This window comes from Aythya marila (genome assembly GCF_965140915.1).
Source record: "Aythya marila genome assembly, chromosome: 31".
Classification (NCBI taxonomy): domain Eukaryota; kingdom Metazoa; phylum Chordata; class Aves; order Anseriformes; family Anatidae; genus Aythya; species Aythya marila.
The window spans coordinates 1052963-1069933 of record NC_139072.1 but is presented as its reverse complement, the minus strand read 5'-3'; the positions used below and the strand labels follow the sequence as shown (position 1 = coordinate 1069933).

Here is a 16971-nt window from a genome sequence, read left to right as displayed (position 1 = left end):
TGGGTTTGGGGCTTCTGTGGGATCTATAGGACCACGTTTTGGGGTCCATGGGGTCCCCCAGGACCATGTGTGGGGATATTGGAGACCATGGGGCTGGTTTTTGGGTTTTGTGAGTTCCCTAGGACCACGTTTTGGGGTCCATGGGGTCCCCCAGGACCACGTATGGGGATATTGGAGACCATGGGGCTGGTTTTTGGGTTTTGTGAGTTCCTTAGGACCATTTTTTGGGCTCCATGGTTCCCCCCATGGCCAAGTTAGAAGTCAACAAAACCCCAAATTTGCGCTTTGTGTTACGCGAGCTCTACAATAATCCCATTTGGGGTGGTCTGTGGGGTCTCAACACCACCCCCACACCGCGGGGCTCCATTTAGGGCCCCCCCCATGACCCCGACCCCCCTCCCCACCCCGCAGATACATCGTCTTCGAGGGCGAGGAGGGCCAGGACGCCGGGGGGCTGCTGCGGGAGTGGTACATGATCATCTCGCGGGAGATGTTCAACCCCATGTACGCGCTGTTCCGCACCTCGCCGGGCGACAGGGTCACCTACACCATCAACCCCTCGTCCCACTGCAACCCCAACCACCTCAGCTACTTCAAGTTTGTGGGGCGCATCGTGGCCAAGGCGGTCTACGACAACCGCCTGCTCGAGTGTTACTTCACCCGCTCCTTCTACAAGCACATCCTGGGCAAGTCCGTCCGGTAAGGAGGGGGACGCGGGGTGCTGGACCCCAACTGGAGGGTGCTGAACTCAACCACAAGGTGCTGGAACCCAACTATAGGGTGGTGGATCCCAACTGTAGGGTGTTGAACTCGACTACGGGGTGCTGGAACCCAACTATAGGGTGTTGAACCCAACTACGGGGTGGTGGAACCCAACTATAGGGTGCTGAACTCAACTACGGAGTGGTGGAGCCCAACTACAAGGTGGTAGAGCCCAACTAATAGGGTGTTGAACTCAACTACAGGGTGCTGGAACCCTACTATAGCGTGCTGGACCTCAACTGTAGGGCGTTGAACTCAACCACGAGGTGGTGGAGCCCGACTGGAGGGTGTTGAACTCAACTACGGGGTGGTGGAGCCCAACTACAAGGTGGTAGAGCCCAACTATAGGGTGTTGAACCCAACTATAGGGTGGTAGACCTCAACTGTAGGGTGTTGAGCTCAACCATGGGGTGGTGGACCCAAATATAGGGTGGTAGACCCCAATTGTAGGGTTTTGAACTCAACCATGAGGTGCTAGACCCCAACTGTAGGGTGTTGAACTCAACAATGGGGTGGTGGACCCCACTATAGGGTGGTAGACCCCAACTACGGGGTGTTGAACCCTAACTATAGGGTGCTGAACCCCAACTATAAGGTGTCGAACCCTAAATACGGGGTGTGGAACCCCAACCACGAGGTGTCAAACCCCAACTCTAGGGTGGTGGACCCCCTTTGTGGGGCATTGAAAACCCCCAAAAAGGCATTATAACTCCCAAAAAGGTGTTGAACCCCCAAAAAAAGGTGTTGAACCCCCCAAAAAAGGTGTTGAACCCCAAAAAAAGACATTGAACCCCAAAAAAGGTGTTAAAACACCCCAAAAAAACATTGAACCCCTCAAGAAAGGTGTCAAAACCCCCAAAAAAGGCATTGAACCCCCAAAAAAAGCTGTTGAAACCTCAAAAAAAAGCTGTTTAACCCCAAAAAAAGGTGTTGAACACCCCAAAAAAGGGGTTGAACCCCCAAAAAAGGTGTTGAACCCCCCAAAAAAGGTTTGGGACCCCCCAAAAAATGTCGCCGACCCCAATTTTTGGCCGCAGGTACACGGACATGGAGAGCGAGGACTACCACTTCTACCAGGGCCTGGTCTACCTGCTGGAGAACGACGTCTCCACCCTGGGCTACGACCTCACCTTCAGCACCGAGGTGCGCGGGGAGGGGGGGGGACACTGATTTGGGGGACACCACCCCTTTTTGGGGACGCGGGGACACCCCAAAACGTGGCTCCCCAGCACCCTACACCTCCCCTGGCTCTCCTTGGGTTGCTCCTTGGGGTGGTTGCTGCTGCTTCGGGGGTGTCCCCTCTTTTCTGGGGGTGTCCCTTCTGTCTCGGGGGTGTCCCCTCTTTTCTGGGAGTGTCCCCAAAGTGTCCCCACGGTCTCGGGGCTGTCCCCTTCACCCCCCGGCCGCCCCCAGGTGCAGGAGTTCGGGGTGTGCGAGGTGCGGGACCTAAAACCCAACGGAGCCAACGTGCTGGTGACGGAGGAGAACAAGAAGGAGTACGTCCACCTCGTCTGCCAGATGCGCATGACCGGTGAGTTTTTGGGGTCCTTTCGGGGTCTTTTTAGGGTCGGGGGGATCCCTTGAGGGGGTGTCTGAGCCCCAAAATCCCCCTGACCACCCTGCCCGTCCCGCAGGAGCCATCAGGAAGCAGCTGGCCGCCTTCTTGGAGGGTTTCTACGAGATCATCCCCAAGCGCCTCATCTCCATCTTCACGGAGCAGGAGCTGGAGCTGCTCATCTCGGGGCTGCCCACCATCGACATCGACGACCTCAAGGCCAACACCGAGTACCACAAATACCAGGGCAACTCCATCCAGGTGGGTTTTACCCCCAAAAAAAACCCTAAATATCCTTCTGGGGGTGGTTTTGGGGTAAGCACCAGGGTAACGCCATCCCGGTGGGCTTCACCCCAAAAAAAAGCCTCCCAAATCCTCCTGGGGGAGGGTTTTGGGGGCAAATATCAGGGCAACTCCATCCAGGTGGGCTTCACCCCCCCCAAAAAAACCCTAAACATCCTCCTGGGGGTGGTTTTGGGGAAATCACCAGGGTAACGCCATCCTGGTGGGCTTCACCCCCAAAAAAAACCCTCCCAAATCCTCCTGGGGGAGGGTTTTGGGGGCAAATATCAGGGCAACTCCATCCAGGTGGGCTTCATCCCCCCAAAAAAATAAGTATTGTCCCAGGAGAGGGTTTTTGGGGGCAAACACCAGGGTAACTCCCTCCAGGTGTGCTTCACCCCAAAAAAAAACCCCAATCATCCTCCCGGGGGAGGGTTTTTGGGGGCAAACAACAAGGTAACTCCATCCAGGTGGGCTTCACCCCCAAAAAAACCCTAAACATCCTCCCGGGGGAGGGTTTTTGGGGTGACGAGGCTTCCACCCCACAGATCCAGTGGTTCTGGCGGGCGCTGCGCTCCTTCGACCAGGCGGACCGCGCCAAGTTCCTGCAGTTCGTGACGGGGACGTCCAAGGTTCCCCTGCAGGGTTTCGCCGCCCTGGAGGGCATGAACGGCATCCAAAAATTCCAGATCCACCGCGACGACCGCTCCACCGACCGCCTGCCCTCGGCGCACACCTGGTGGGGACAAAGGGGGACAAACGGGGACACGGGGGGGGCGTGGGGGGACGGGGAGGGGATGGGGGGATTGGGGATTTGGGGACGGGACGTGGGGACACAATGGGGTGGGGCAGGGGGATATGGGGACAGGGGACATAGGGATGGGGGACATGGGGATATGGGGACACAATGGGGTGGGGCAGGGGGATATGGGGTCAGGGGACATGGGGATATGGGGACACAATGGGGTGGGGCAGGGGGATATGGGATCAGGGGACATGGGGATATGGGGACACAATGGGGTGGGACGGGGATATGGGGACAGGGGACATATGGATGGGGGACATGGGGATGGGGATAGGGGACATGGGGGTATGGGGTCAGGGGACATAGGGATGGGGGACATGGGGATATGGGGACACAATGAGGTGGGACAGGGGGATATGGAGACAGGGGACATGGGGACACAATGGGGTGGGACATGAGGGTATGGGGTCAGGGGACATGGGGATATGGGGACACAATGAGGTGGGACATGGGGATGGGGACAGAGGACATGGGGACACAATTATGTGGGATATGGGGACAGGGGACGTAGGGATGGGACATGGGGATATGGGGACGGGATATGGGGACACAGGTGGGACAGGGGGACTGAGGGCATAAAGATGGGGGGAAAAGGGGACATGGGGATGGGGACACAGAGGTCGGACAGGGGGATGGGGATAGGGGATATGGGGACAGGGGACATGGGGACACAGTGAGGTGGGACAGGGGGATATAGGGACAGGGAACATGGGAATGGGGGACGTGGGGATATGGGGACACAGTGAGGTTGGGACAGGGCGATAGGGGACATGGGGACAGGGGCCATGGGGATATGGGGATGGGATATGGGGACAGGGGACATGGGGATGGGGGACATGGGGATATGGGGACGGGATATGGGGACAGGGGGATGGAGGGCACAAAGATGGGGGAAAAGGGGACATGGGGATGGGGACACAATGAGGTGGGACATGGGTTCAGGGGCCACAAGGACAAGGCCAGGAGCTGGGCTGGGGACAGGGGACACATAGGACAGGAGGACAGGGGGGACGTGGGGCTGGGGGGCACCAAGTGGGGGGCACAGGGAGGTGCCACGGGGCCCCCCCATTAATCCCCCCCCCCCCAGCTTCAACCAGCTGGACCTGCCGGCCTACGAGAGCTACGAGAAGCTGCGGCAGATGCTGCTCTTGGCCATCCAGGAGTGCTCCGAGGGCTTCGGGCTGGCGTAGCCCCCCCGGGCCCCCCCCCCCCGGGCCCCCCCGGCGCGGGACGAGAGATGGCTATAAATATATATATATATTTTTTGGTTTCGTTGAGCTTTTTTTTTTTTTTTTTTTTTTTTTTCCTTCCCCCCCCGCCCCCCCACTCCTCTCCCCTCATCCTCTCCGTTGCCCCCCTCCCCCCCCCCCCTCCTCCCGCCCCCTTCCTTTCTTCTCCTCGGTTTTTGCTCTTTTTTGTGAGGTTTGAGGTTTTTTTTGGGGGGGGGGTCTTAGAGGGGAGGGGCCCTGCCCGAGGGGGGGGGGGCAGGGGGCAGGTTTGGGGGAGGGGGGGGACACAGAACCCTCCCCCCCCCAATTAAAATTATATATAAGTGGCGGCTCGGCCCCTCCCCCACCCCAAAGTGAGCGAAAAACGATAAAAAAAGGAAAAAAGAAAAAAAAAAAAAAAAAGGAATAAAAAAAGTGCACTCTTGGTAAGGGCAGTCCCGGTCGTTCTTGGGGGGCGCCATCTTGGGTGTGGCAGGGGCGAGGCGCGGGCGCCATCTTAGGTGTGGCAGTGACGCTGTGTTAGCGGGCTGGCCGCCATCTTGGGTGTGGCGGCGGGTCCGTGCGGACGCCATCTTGGGTGTGGCCGTGCCATGGGTGCCTGTCACTATGGTGACGCCGCCATCTTGAGTGTGGCAGTGTTACTATGGTGCGGCCGCCATCTTGGGTGTGGCCGTGCCCTGGGTGCCTGTCACTTTGGCGACGACGCCATCTTGAGTGTGGCGGTGTCACGAGGGTGCGCGGTTACTGTGGCGGCGCCGCCATCTTGAGTGTGGCATAGTTGGTCGGGGGCGTGGCCACGGCGGTGCGGCCGCCATCTTGGGTGTGGCGGCGTTGCTAGGGGGCGTGGTTGTTGCGATTCAGGCGCCATCTTGGTAGTGGCGGCGCCATCTTGGGTGAGGCACACCACCCTCCGAATGACGTTGTCCGGGTGGGCGTGGCAACGAACGAAGGGGGCGTGGCTAAAGCTGCCCTGGCGCGCCGGAAGTGACGCCAGCAGCAGCGCGCCGAGAGGGCAGGCGAGCGGCGTGGGGGCGGCCATGACGCGGTCCCGTGCGTCCCGGGGGGGTTTTGGGGGGCTCGGGGGGGGGGCTCGGGGAGGGGCTCCCCCCCCCGTAACGCTGCCGCTCTCCGCAGGGCGCCAGGTGGAGGCCGCCCGCAAGAAGCGGCTCCAGGTGAGCCCCAAGGCGGGGAGGCCCCGGCACCCCCCAGAATCGCGTTTGTGCCCCCCCCAACTGGGCCTGGGACCCCCCAAACTGGGCCTGGAACCCCCAAAAAGTGGGTTTTTCACCCCAAAAAAATGGACTCCTCCTCCCCTAGGGCAAAGCCGCGAAGGCAGCAGGGAAGAAGGACCCCGGGGTGCCGCAGCTCGGCCGCTTCGCCGCCCACGTCCAGCAGCAGAATGAGAGAAAGCAGAAAAGGGTAAGAACAAACAAAAAAAGTAAATAAATAAATAAATACAAGGGGATTTTTGGGGTGAATTCCTGAAAATAACCCCCTCCCTGCAGGCGGCCGAGGCGCGGCGGCGGCAGGAGGAGGCGCGGGGCGCGGAGCTGGGCCGGCGGCGGAGCCTGGCGGGGCTGCAGCACGACGCCCTGCGGCGGCAGCGAGACTTCGAGCGCAAGGTAGGGCGATTTTTGGGGTGGGGGGCACCCCCATATCACCCCCCCTCAATATTTTGGGTCCCCCCCCTCACCTATTAACCCGTAACGTCCCCCAGGAGGTGATGGAAGCCCAGCCAGATGCTCAGGGTGAGGCCTCGCTGCGGCAGTACGGGCGGGAGCTGCGCAAGGTGAGCGTTAATTTGGGGTATTTTAGGGCTTTTGGGGGGTTTTCTCGCTCTATGCTGAGCCCCCTGAGTCTTTGCCAGGTGCTGGCGGCTGCTGACGTGGTGCTGGAGGTGCTGGACGCCCGAGACCCCCAGGGCTGCCGCAGCCCCCAGCTGGAGGCCGCCGTGCGCCGCGCCGGCGCCCGCCAGCGCCTGGTGCTCGTCCTCAATAAAATCGGTAAAAGGAGGGGATTTAGGGGGGGCTGGGGGGGCGCACGGAGCCCCCCCGGTGACGTTTTTGTCCCCGCAGACCTGGTGCCGCGGGACGTGGTGGCGGCGTGGCTCAAGTACCTGCGCGCCGAGTTCCCCACCGTGGCCTTCAAGGCGTGCACGCAGCAGCAGAGCCGCAACCTGGTGGGGGCAACGCCACGTGGGGGGGGGGGGGAATTTGGGGGGAAAAAAGGGGAAATCGGGTGTTCCCTCGTGACCCTGGGGTGTTTTTTTTCCATGCAGAAGCAGAGCCGGCTGCCGGTAACCGCGGCCCCCGAGGAGGTGCTGGCCGGGGGGGGCAGCGTGGGGGCCGACTGCCTGCTGCGGGTGCTGGCCAACTACAGCCGCTCGCGGGAGGTGAAGACGGCCATCACCGTGGGTGTCGTGGGTGAGCGGGGCTCGGGGGGGGGGCGGGCAGCACGGCGGGACCCCCCCCTAGTTTATTTCCCTCCCCTGATATCCAATTTGCCCTTTTTTCCCCCAAAAAATTCCCCCCCAGGGTACCCCAACGTGGGCAAGAGCAGCCTCATCAACAGCCTGAAGCGGAGCCGGGTTTGCGGGGTGGGGGCCATGCCGGGGGTCACCAGGTAAGCCCCGCCCCCGCGTGGGAGGAGCTTGGTGTGGCCCCGCCCCCTCTGTTGGGGCTGGCTCTACCCCCTCAGCTGGGGCTGGCCCCGCCCCTTTGTAGTGACTCCTCCCCCTTGTAGTGACTCCTCCCCATATTGGACGTGTTCTTTATGTGGCCCTGCCCCTTTGTGGTGACTCCTCCCCCTATGGGTGTGTCCTTTATGTGGCCCCGCCCCTTTGTAGTGACTCCTCCCCCTATGGATGTGTCCTTTATGTAGCCCCGCCCCTTTGTGGTGACTCCTCCCCCCCGGGCGTGTCCTTTATGTGGCCCCGCCCCCTTATGGTGATTGTCCCCTGTGGGCATGTCCTTTATGTGGCCCCGCCCCTTTGTAGTGACTCCTACCCTATGGGCGTGTCCTTTATGTGGCCCCGCCCCCTTGTGGTGACTCTGTCCCCTGTGGGCGTGTCCTTTCTGTGGCCCTGCCCCCTTGTGGTGACTCTGTCCCCTGTGGGCGTATCCTTTCTGTGGCCCCACCCCTTTGTAGTGGCTCCTCCCCCTATGGGCGTATCCTGTGGCCCTGCCCCTTTTGTGGGCGTGTCCTTTATGTGGCCAGCCCCATCCCTTTGGGGGCATGTCCTTTATGCGTCCCACCCCCCCCCCGTGGGCGTGTCCTTTATGTGACCCCGCCCCCTTTGTGGGCGTGCCCTTTCCGTGGCCCCGCCCCCAGGTGCCTGCAGGCGGTGCAGCTGGACCGCCACATCCAGCTGCTGGACTGCCCCGGCGTCGTCATGGAAACGGGCGCCCCCCCCGCCGCCGCCCCCCTGAGGGGGGCCCTGGCCCCCCAGCGCCTCAAGGACCCCCTGGGCCCCGCTGCCGCCATCCTGCGCCGCTGCCCCCCCCAGCAGGTGGGTGTGGGGGGGGGGTTTGGGGGTGTTGGGGGGGGGCTCAGACACTTTGGTGTGGGGTTTGGGGGGGTTTGGCCCCATTGGGGGGGGGGTTGGGGGGTTTTGGCCCCATTATCGGGGGGGTTGGGGGTTTTAGGGGGGGTTTGGGGGTTTCGGCCCCATTATTGGGGGGGTTAGGGGTGGCCGGGGGGGGCTCAGACCTTTTGGGATTTGGGTTTGGGGGGTTTTGGCCCCATTATTGGGGGTTTGGGGGTGTCCGGTGGGGGCTCAGACACTTTGGTGTGGGGTTTGGGAGGGTTTGGCCCCATTGGGGGGGGGGGTTGGGGGGTTTTGGCCCCATTATCGGGGGGGTTGGGGGTATTAGGGGGGGGGTTGGGGGGTTTCAGACCCATTATTGGGGGGGTTGGGGGTGTCTGGGGGGGGCTCAGACCTTTTGGTGTGGGGTTTGGGGGGGTTTGGCCCCATTGGGTGGGGTTTGGGGGGGTTTGGACCCATTATTGGGGGTTTGGGGGTGTCTGGGGGGGGCTCAGACCCTTTGGTGTGGGGTTGGGGGGGGGTTTGGCCCCATGGGGGGGGGTTGGGGGGCTTTGGCCCCATTATTGGGGGGGTTGGGGGTGTCCGGGGGGGGCTCAGACACTTTGGTGTGGGGTTTGGGAGGGTTTGGCCCCACTGGGGGGGGGTTTGGGGGGTTTTGGCCCCATTATCGGGGGGGTTGGGGGTATTAGGGGGGGGTTTGGGGGGTTTCAGACCCATTATTGGGGGGGTTGGGGGTGTCTGGGGGGGGCTCAGACCTTTTGGTGTGGGGTTTGGGGGGGTTTGGCCCCATTGGGTGGGGTTTGGGGGGGTTTGGACCCATTATTGGGGGTTTGGGGGTGTCTGGGTGGGGCTCAGACCCTTTGGTGTGGGGTTGGGGGGGGGTTTGACCATATTGGGGGAGGCTTGGGGGGCTTTGGCCCCATTATCGGGGGGGTTGGGGGTATTAGGGGGGGGTTTGGGAGGTTTCAGCCCCATTATTGGGGGTTTGGGGGTGTTGGGGGGGCGTTCATCCCTATTTTATGGGGTTTGGGGCTGTCTGTGAGCTCTCAGCCCCATTTTTATGGGGTTTGGGGCTATCAGGGAGGACTCAGCCCCATTTTTATGGGGTTTGGGCTTTCTAGGAGTTGCTTAGCCCCATTTTTATGGGGTTTAGGGTAGTTTGGGGGGGGCTCAGCCCCATTTTTATGGGGTTTGGGCTTTCTAGGAGTTGCTCAGCCCCATTTTTATGGGGTTTAGGGTAATCTAGGGGGGGCTCAGCCCCATTTTTATGGGGTTTTGGGCTATCAGGGGGGACTCAGCCCTATTTTTATGGCATTTGGAGCTGTCGGGGAATGACTCAACCCCATTTTTATGGGGTCCGGCCTGCGTGGTGCCCCCCCCTTAACCCCAACCCTAACAGCGTGACCCCGTATGCCCCCCCCCCATAGCTGAGCGAGCTGTACGGGGTGCCCCCCTGCGCCGACCCCCGCCAATTCCTCTCCCACTTGGCCCGACGTCAGGGCCGCCTGCGGCCGGGGGGGCTCCCGGACCCCCACGCCGCCGCCGTGGCCCTGCTGCACGACTGGACCAGGTGGGTTTAAGGAGCTGGGGGGGGGGGGGGGCAGCACGGCCCTATAAATCCCATAAATCTCCCCCAAAATGATTTTCCAGCGGGAAAATCTCCTATTACACCCACCCCCCCGAGCGAGACGAGGGGGGGGCGCAGCTGGAGGCGCGGATCCTGCCCGCCTTGGGGCCGGAGCTGGATTTGGAGGCGCTGGAGCGGGGCGACGCCGAGGCGCTGGCGGGTGAGTTTTGGGGTGTCCCCCCCCCCAAAAAAAAAACTTTATTCCCCTTTTCGGGGCTTACCTGGTTCCCCGCAGTCGTCCCGGTGGAGGTGGAGGGCATCGAGATGTCGGCGTGCCCTGAGGAGGAGGAGGAGGAGGAGGAAGGGCAGGAGGAGGCCATGGAGAGGGATGGAGGCGCGGAGGCTGACGGCGACGGGCTGGAGGTGTGGGAAGGGGTTTTGGGGGGGGCTTGAAGGGGTTTGGGGGGGGCCAAGAATAATTTTGGGGGGGCTGGGAAGGGTTTTGAGGGGGCTGTGAAGGATTTTGAGGACCCAAGAATAATTTTGGGGGGCCTGGGAAGGGTTTTGGGGGGGCCGTGAAGGATTTTGAGGACCCAAGAATAATTTTGGGGGGCCTGGGAAGGGTTTTGGGGGGGCCGTGAAGGATTTTGAGGACCCAAGAATAATTTTGGGGGGGCTGGGAAGGGTTTTGGGGGGGCCGTGAAGGATTTTGAGGACCCAAGAATAATTTTGGGGGGCCTGGGAAGGGTTTTGGGGGGTGGTGAAGGATTTTGGGGACTCCAGAAGAATTTTGGGGGGCTCGTGAGGGAATTTTGGGGGTGCTCCAAGGGTTTTGGGGGGGCCCATGAAGGATTTTGGGGGTCATGGGAAGGGTTTTGGGGGTGGTGAAGGATTTTCTGGGGTCTGTGAAGGGTTTTGGGGGGCTCAAGGAGGGTTTTGGGGGGGCTGTGAAGGGTTTTGGGGGGCATGAGAATGATTTTTGGGGACCTGTGAAGGATTTTGGGGGCACAAGAAGGGTTTTGGGGGGCCTATGAAGGGTTTTGAGGGGATGATGAAGGGTTTTGGGGAGCCTGTAAAGGATTTTGGAGGGTGGTGAAGGATTTTTGGGGGGCCTACGAAGGATTTTGGGGACCCAAGAAGAACTTTGGGGGGCTCATGAGGGATTTTTGGGGGTGCTTGAAGGGTTTTGGAGAGCCTATGCAGGATTTTAGGGGGCCTTTGAAGGATTTTGGAGGGTGGTGAAGGATTTTAGGGGACCCTTGAAAGGTTTTGGGGACCCAAGAATAATTCTGGGGGGCTCGTGAGGGATCTTTGGGGGCATGAGAAGGATTTTGGGGTCCTGTGAAGGATTTTGGGGGGTGATGAAGGATTTCGGGGGGCCCATGAAGGATTTTTGGAGCCTGTGAGGAATTTTTGGGGCCATGTGAAGGATTTTTGGGGCCATCTGAAGGATTTTGGGGGCCACGTGAAGGATTTTTGGGGCCACGTGAAGGATTTTGGGGGCGCAGAGGAGGTTTTGACAAGTTCCCCCACAGTTCGGCGCGCTGACGGTGGAGCTGAAGCCCCGGGCGAAGCCTGGGGGGGGCATGGAGGAGGCTGCCCCCCCCCGCGCCCCCCGTTTGGAAGAAGTGGCCTCGCTGCCCCCCCTGCTGCAGGGCCAGGGGCTGGCGGCCGCGGGCAAGCGGAGGAAAAAGCAGCAAAAAAGAGCAGGTGAGCCAAAAACCCCTTTTTTCCCCCAATCCTCACCCCTTTTCCCCCCCCCAAACGCCCCCATCGGAACCTTTTTGTGTCCCCCCCCCAGAAAAAATCGCCACCAAGCTGTCGGAGACGCTGACGGCGGCCATGCAGCTCTGAGGACGGAGGTTTATTGTTAGATTTTTGCATTAAAATGGTTAAAAAAAGCGAGTTTTGGGAATAAAAACGGCAGAATTGGGGCGTCGAGGTGTCGGGGGGGGGTCCCATGGCTTTAGAAGGTTTGGGGGGGGTTGCAGAGAGGTCGCCAGTTTTGGGAGGGGGGGGTTGGGGGGTTCACCCTCTCTCAGCACCCCCAAAAAATGGGGAAATCCTCCCAAAAATGGGAAAATCCTCCCAAAAATGGGGAATTCCTCCCCAAAAATGGGAAAATCCTCCCCAGAAATGGGAAAATCCTCCCAAAAAATGGGGAAATCCTCCAAAAAATGGGGGAATCCTCCCTAAAAATGGGGGAATCCTCCCAAAAATGGGGAAAATCCTCCCAAAAATGGGGAATTCCTCCCCAGAAATGGGGAAATCCTCCCAGAAATGGGGAAAATCCTCCAAAAAATGGGGAAATCCTCCCAAAAATGGGGTCACCCGCTGCAAATTTTGGGGCGGGGATGATTTGGGTGCCCCCCCCCGTTGTTTTTTTTTTGTTTTTTTAATTTTGTTGTTTTTTATTGGGTTTTTATACCGAAGGGGGGGGCCAGGAAAGCCTGGTAGGGCCCCCCCAGCAGCTCCAGCACCTCGGGGCGCGGCACCAGCCAGCAGTGCCCGTACCGGGCCCCCCCCGGCCCCCCCGGGACCTTTTTGGCCACCAACGTGGCCGTCACCCCCACCTCACCCCGCTGCAGCCGCGCCGTCCCCGGCGTCCCCAAAAAAGCCAGCCGGACCCCCCGCAGCCGGCCTGGGGGAGAGGGGACACGCTTGTCACCCCCCCGCCACCCCCGAAAAGGTGGCGAAGGCGCTTTTGGAGGAGGGGGGGGGCAGCGCTTACCTAAAAGCCCCCCCGATTTTGGGGCCAAGCCGGCGCCGTCGGGGATGTAGAAGCCGAGGTGGTCGCGCTGCAGGGCGCCGGGGCGGCCATAGCGGTGGCGCAGCACCCCAAATCTCAAGTGGGGGCCCAAAAAGAGGTGGAGGCGGCCCCCCCGGCCCACCAGCAGCGTCAGGGGGGGGCGGCGGAGCCGGGCGGGGTGGGAGAAGGGCAGGGAGATGGGGGGGCCCCCCCCGGTGACGCGGATTTGCTGTAGGGTGACGGTGACGGCGGCGGTGCCCACCGAGAGGGTGAGGGCGTCGAGGAAGGTGCGGGGTCGGGAGGGGGCACGGGGCCAGGATGGGGCCCCCACCAGGTGGCCGTAGACCCTCAGCCCTAAAAGGGGGGGGGAAACGGGGTGCCCCCGCCACGTTATTGGGGGTCTGGGGGGGTCCAGGTAGGTTTGGGGGGGTCCCACGCGTGGGCTCACCGAGCTGCTCGTCGGTCAGGAGCTGCAGGACGTCCCCTGGGCGCCCGTCGAGGGTGAAGCAGAGGGGTTGCGGGGCCCCCCCCACGCTGGCCACGAAGTGGGGGTCCCCGTCCACTGGGGGGGGGGAGAAAGGGGTCGGGGGGGGGGCTGAGCGCCCCCCAAATCGCCTCCGGTGGCCCCCATCCCGCCCCGATCCCCCCCCTACCTGAGGCGGAGAAGGTGAAGAAGGTGGGGCTGGAGGAGGCTGGAGAAAAATGGGGGGGTTGGGGGGGGTTGAGGACACCCCTGGGCTGTGCCCCCCCCCCCCATTCTGGGGGTTTTTAGGGTGCCTGTGCCCCCCCCATTAAAATTGTCCCCATTCACATCTCTTTACTCACCGCTGTCAACCTCATCTGTGAGGTCTGGAAGAGAAAAAAGGGGGGGAGCATGGTGTGCTGCCCCCCCCCCCAAAAAAAATATTTAGGGTGTGTGGGGGGGGCTGTTACCTGCGGCGTCTTCGTAATCGGGGAGCCCTGCGAGGGGGGGAAGAGGGGAAGGTGAGGTTGGGGGGGGTAAATGGGTTAAATCCCCCAAAAAGGGGGTGTGGGGGGGGATTTGGGGGTTTGGGGGGGGGGATTTGAGGGTCGGGGGGGGGATTTGGGGGTCTGGGGGGGGGTCTGGGTTCACCTTTGGGGGTGAGGACGGTGTAGACTGTGGGGGGGTCGAGGGACTCGACGAATTCCTCGCCCCCCACCCCCGGAGCCAGCAGCTCGGCCTCAGCTGGCTGCAGCAGCACCGCGTCCCCGGGACCCCGGGGGGGGCTGAGCGTCCCCCCAAACGTGGGGGGCACCCAGAGCCGGGGGGGCCACGGGGGCGCGGCGCTGGCGGTCACCAGAATGTCCCCAAACCGTCCCAGGGTGGTGGTGTCGGGACCCTTGGGTGTCCCCGCGCTGCCCGGCGTCACCCGGGGGGTGCCCGCGGTGCCGCCGAGCCCCGGGGTGGCGGCGGGGGGGGGTCCCGTCGAGCCCCCGTCCCCCCCCGGCGTCACCACCAGCAGGGCGGTGAGGGGGGTGACAAAACGGTGGCGCAGGGCCAGCTCGGTGGCCTCGGCGGCGAGTTTTTGGCGAGCGGCCGTGCCCTCGGTGCCCAACCGTGCCCGAAGCAGCTCCCGGATGGTGACGTGCGCCCAAAGGCGCCGCACGAAGCCCCCCAGGAGCTCGGGGGGGCGTTGGGGACAACCGGGGGGCACCTCAGGGACATCGGGGGGCACCTCGGTGTCCGCACGGAGCTCCCCGCTGCCTCCGTGCCCGGCCACGTGGACGCGGAGCCGCTCGGCGCCCGCTTCCAACCTCCCGGCCACCACCAGCTCGGAGCCTTGGAAATAGCCGGGGAAGAGGCGGGGGGCGACGAGGCGGGCGGCGGCGCCGGGGTAGGAGAGCTCGACGTGGCGGAGCAGCGGGTTTTGGACCTCCCGAAAAAATTCGGAGAGCTGGGGGGCCACCTCGGCCTCCTCGGGGACCCCCCGCGCCGCCCCGCCGCTGGCCGCGGCCAAACGGCGCAGCAGGGCCAGGTCGGCGTCGTCCCCGAAAGCCAAAGCGAAAAGGAGGGCGGCCGAAGGGCTCAAAGCCCGGCGGGCGTTGGAAAGGATGCGGGGGGCTTGCGTCACCCCCGCCGTGGGCTCCCCGTCCGTCAGGAGGAACAGCAAGGGCACGCGGGGCTCCCCGGTGCTGCCGCCGCGGTGGCGGAGGAGGGCGGCCGCCGCCAGCAGCGCGCGGTCGAGGTCGGTCCCTGCGGGGTTTGGGGATGGTTTTGGGGACGTTTTGGGGACGTTTTGGGGATGTTTGGGGTTTTTTTGGGCTGTGGGGGTGTGCTCGTGGTGCTACTCACAGCCTTCAGCCTCCAGGGACTCGATGTAGCGGGCGGCGCTGCGGATGTGGGATGCGGTGGCCGGGACGGGGCCGTCCTCGCGCCACACGTGGGTGGCATCGGCGAAGGCCACGAGGTTGAAGCGGTCGTGGGGGCGCAGGGCGCGCAGGATGGATTGCATGGCCGCCTTGGTCTGCGGGCACGGGAGGAGTTGAAGAGGGGGCACGTGGAGAAACGGGGTCTGCGGGGTGTCCCCCGTGCTGCTACCTGCTTGATTTTGGTGCCAGCCATGGAGCCGCTGACGTCGATGAGGAAGATGATGTCTTTGGGGATGGGGGGCAGCCCGCTGGGCGCGAAGAAGTGGACGAAGTACCCGTCCTGTAGCTAAGGGATTCAAAACAGCGGTTTAGGGACAAGCTTGCTCACGCCCTACCCTGTCCCCATCCCTCCCCGCCACACCTCCACGTCCCCCGCGGCGTCGCGCCGGGCCACGTCGTACTCCACCACGAAGTCCCCGGCGAGGCCGGTGGCGGAGAAAGCCGCCTGCTCCTTCGGGGTGGGGGCGAAGGCGACGCGGGCGCAGTGGGTGCCCTTCTCCACCCCGGCAGCCGGCAGCGCCTGCCCTGCGGTGGGTGCGGTGCCGTTAGGGTGCTGTCACCTCAACGGAGGGCATTGTCACCGTGGTGGCCGTACCTCGCCGGGTATCAGCGGGCTGGAAGGGCAGCACACGGAGCTCGCTGATGCCAGCCCGCTCGGTGATGCTCAGCTCCACGCGGAGCTCGGCCACGACCTGGCGGGGATGGATGGCGACAGCGTAGCGGTATGCACCCAAGCGGCGCTGCAGCAGCTCCTCGTAGCATAATTCGAAGGAAATGTCCCCGTTTGCTGCCACCGTGGCCGTCACGCGGAAGCGTTGGCTCTCCTGCTCCCTGTAGGTTAGGAGGGGAGCGTCACAATCCCCCTCGTGCACCCCCATGTCCGCCCTCCCCGGTGCTCACTTGGTGCCCACGTGCGCGGCCGTCTTGCCCTGCTTGCGGGCTGCCTCGTACAGCTCCTTAGCCCGGTGCTTCTCCATCACCTCCGCTGCGTACACCTTGCCATCGACCGTGCTGGTGGGGAAAAATGATTAAAATGGCATGCGGTTGCCTCTTTTTCCACAAAAGGGGCCTCTTGTTCCACAAAAGGGGCCTCTTTTTCCACAAAAGGGGCCTCTTTTTCCCAAAAGTTGCCTCTTTTTCCACAAAAGGGGCCTCTTTTTTCCACAAAAGGGGCCTCTTTTTCCACAAAAGTTGCCTCTTTCTCCACAAAAGTTGCCTCTTTCTCCACAAAAGGGGCCTCTTTTTCCACAAAAGGGGCCTCTTGTTCCACAAAAGGGGCCTCTTGTTCCACAAAAGTGGCCTCTTTTTCCACAAAAGGGGCCTCTTTCTCCACAAAAGTTGCCTCTTTCTCCACAAAAGTTGCCTCTTTTTCCACAAAAGGGACCTCTTTCTCCACAAAAGTTGCCTCTTTCTCCATGACCAAAGCCATAGCATTGCCCAGCAAGGGGCTGCGGCTGTGGCGGTGGCCATGCTGATAACACGTCCCTTCCTCTTCCACCTCCTCCTCTTCCTCCTCCTCACATGGTGAAGTTGGTGATGAAGGCAGCAGGCGACAGATGGAGGTCGAAGGCAGCCTGGCGTGGCGCGGGGTGAGGGTTGTGCATGGCGCAGCGCACCCGGGTGGAGGCGTAGCGCGAGATGATGGCGGAGCTCACGGTGAAGCTGGTCATCGGCAGCTGCGAGGGATAGGGAGCCTTATGGTGGCAAAATATTCCCCCAACAGCTCAGATTGTGCCCCAAAAATTAATTAATACATCCGTGCTCACCTCCTGGCCAAGGGAAACGTTCATCACAGGCAGGGCAAGCAGGCAGGGCAGCGCCAAGTACCAGGCCAGGATGCGTCCCAGCTCATCCATGTTGCTTTCTCTGCTGCCTTTACTCCTCAACCTTCCCCGGAGCAGCTTTTCCTCCTCTTTTTCTCTTTTAGGGACTACTTTTTTCCACTTTCCTTCTTCCTCCACACCTACAAACGCAGCATTCACTTGAGACAAGCCGGGCTTGTCCACAGGCTGGGGGCTGGAGATACGCCAGTCCCTGCAAGATGAAATGAAAACAAAACGCCCAGAAGAACCTGTGTCTTTGAGGCC

At 62.1% G+C, this 16971-nt stretch overlaps 3 protein-coding genes across 3 annotated transcripts in view; 2 read left to right on the top strand and 1 right to left on the bottom strand.

Moving 5' to 3' along the window:
- The window catches only part of HUWE1 (HECT, UBA and WWE domain containing E3 ubiquitin protein ligase 1), a 76122-nt gene extending 71518 nt beyond the window's left edge, over window positions 1-4604 (top strand). Inside the window, exons 77-82 of the mRNA XM_082781630.1 lie at window positions 412-699; window positions 1800-1905; window positions 2176-2293; window positions 2397-2578; window positions 3148-3338; window positions 4492-4604. Coding sequence (XP_082637756.1) covers window positions 412-699; window positions 1800-1905; window positions 2176-2293; window positions 2397-2578; window positions 3148-3338; window positions 4492-4594 — 988 coding nt within the window. The 3' untranslated portion in view covers window positions 4595-4604. The remainder of the gene's footprint in view (window positions 1-411; window positions 700-1799; window positions 1906-2175; window positions 2294-2396; window positions 2579-3147; window positions 3339-4491) is intronic.
- Window positions 4605-5618: 1014 nt separating this feature from the next.
- GNL3L (G protein nucleolar 3 like) lies at window positions 5619-11649 on the top strand. Its single transcript, XM_082781504.1, has 15 exons — window positions 5619-5683; window positions 5768-5805; window positions 5951-6052; window positions 6139-6255; window positions 6351-6422; window positions 6501-6636; window positions 6709-6812; window positions 6912-7056; window positions 7168-7255; window positions 7964-8141; window positions 9605-9747; window positions 9828-9964; window positions 10040-10167; window positions 11280-11454; window positions 11546-11649. The coding sequence occupies exons 1-15, from the start codon at window positions 5671-5673 to the stop codon at window positions 11596-11598; spliced, it is 1629 nt and encodes a 542-aa protein (XP_082637630.1). The 5' UTR covers window positions 5619-5670; the 3' UTR covers window positions 11599-11649.
- A 506-nt stretch (window positions 11650-12155) lies between these two features.
- Window positions 12156-16560, bottom strand: ITIH6 (inter-alpha-trypsin inhibitor heavy chain family member 6; the record flags this gene model as incomplete). Its single annotated transcript, XM_082781629.1, has 13 exons — window positions 16406-16560; window positions 15785-15895; window positions 15480-15715; window positions 15246-15409; window positions 15054-15170; window positions 14808-14979; window positions 13608-14708; window positions 13427-13453; window positions 13319-13342; window positions 13147-13185; window positions 12942-13055; window positions 12476-12847; window positions 12156-12385 (listed from the first exon to the last, which is right to left on the bottom strand). The coding sequence occupies exons 1-13, from the start codon at window positions 16552-16554 to the stop codon at window positions 12156-12158; spliced, it is 2856 nt and encodes a 951-aa protein (XP_082637755.1). The 5' UTR covers window positions 16555-16560.
- Window positions 16561-16971: the final 411 nt, after the last annotated feature.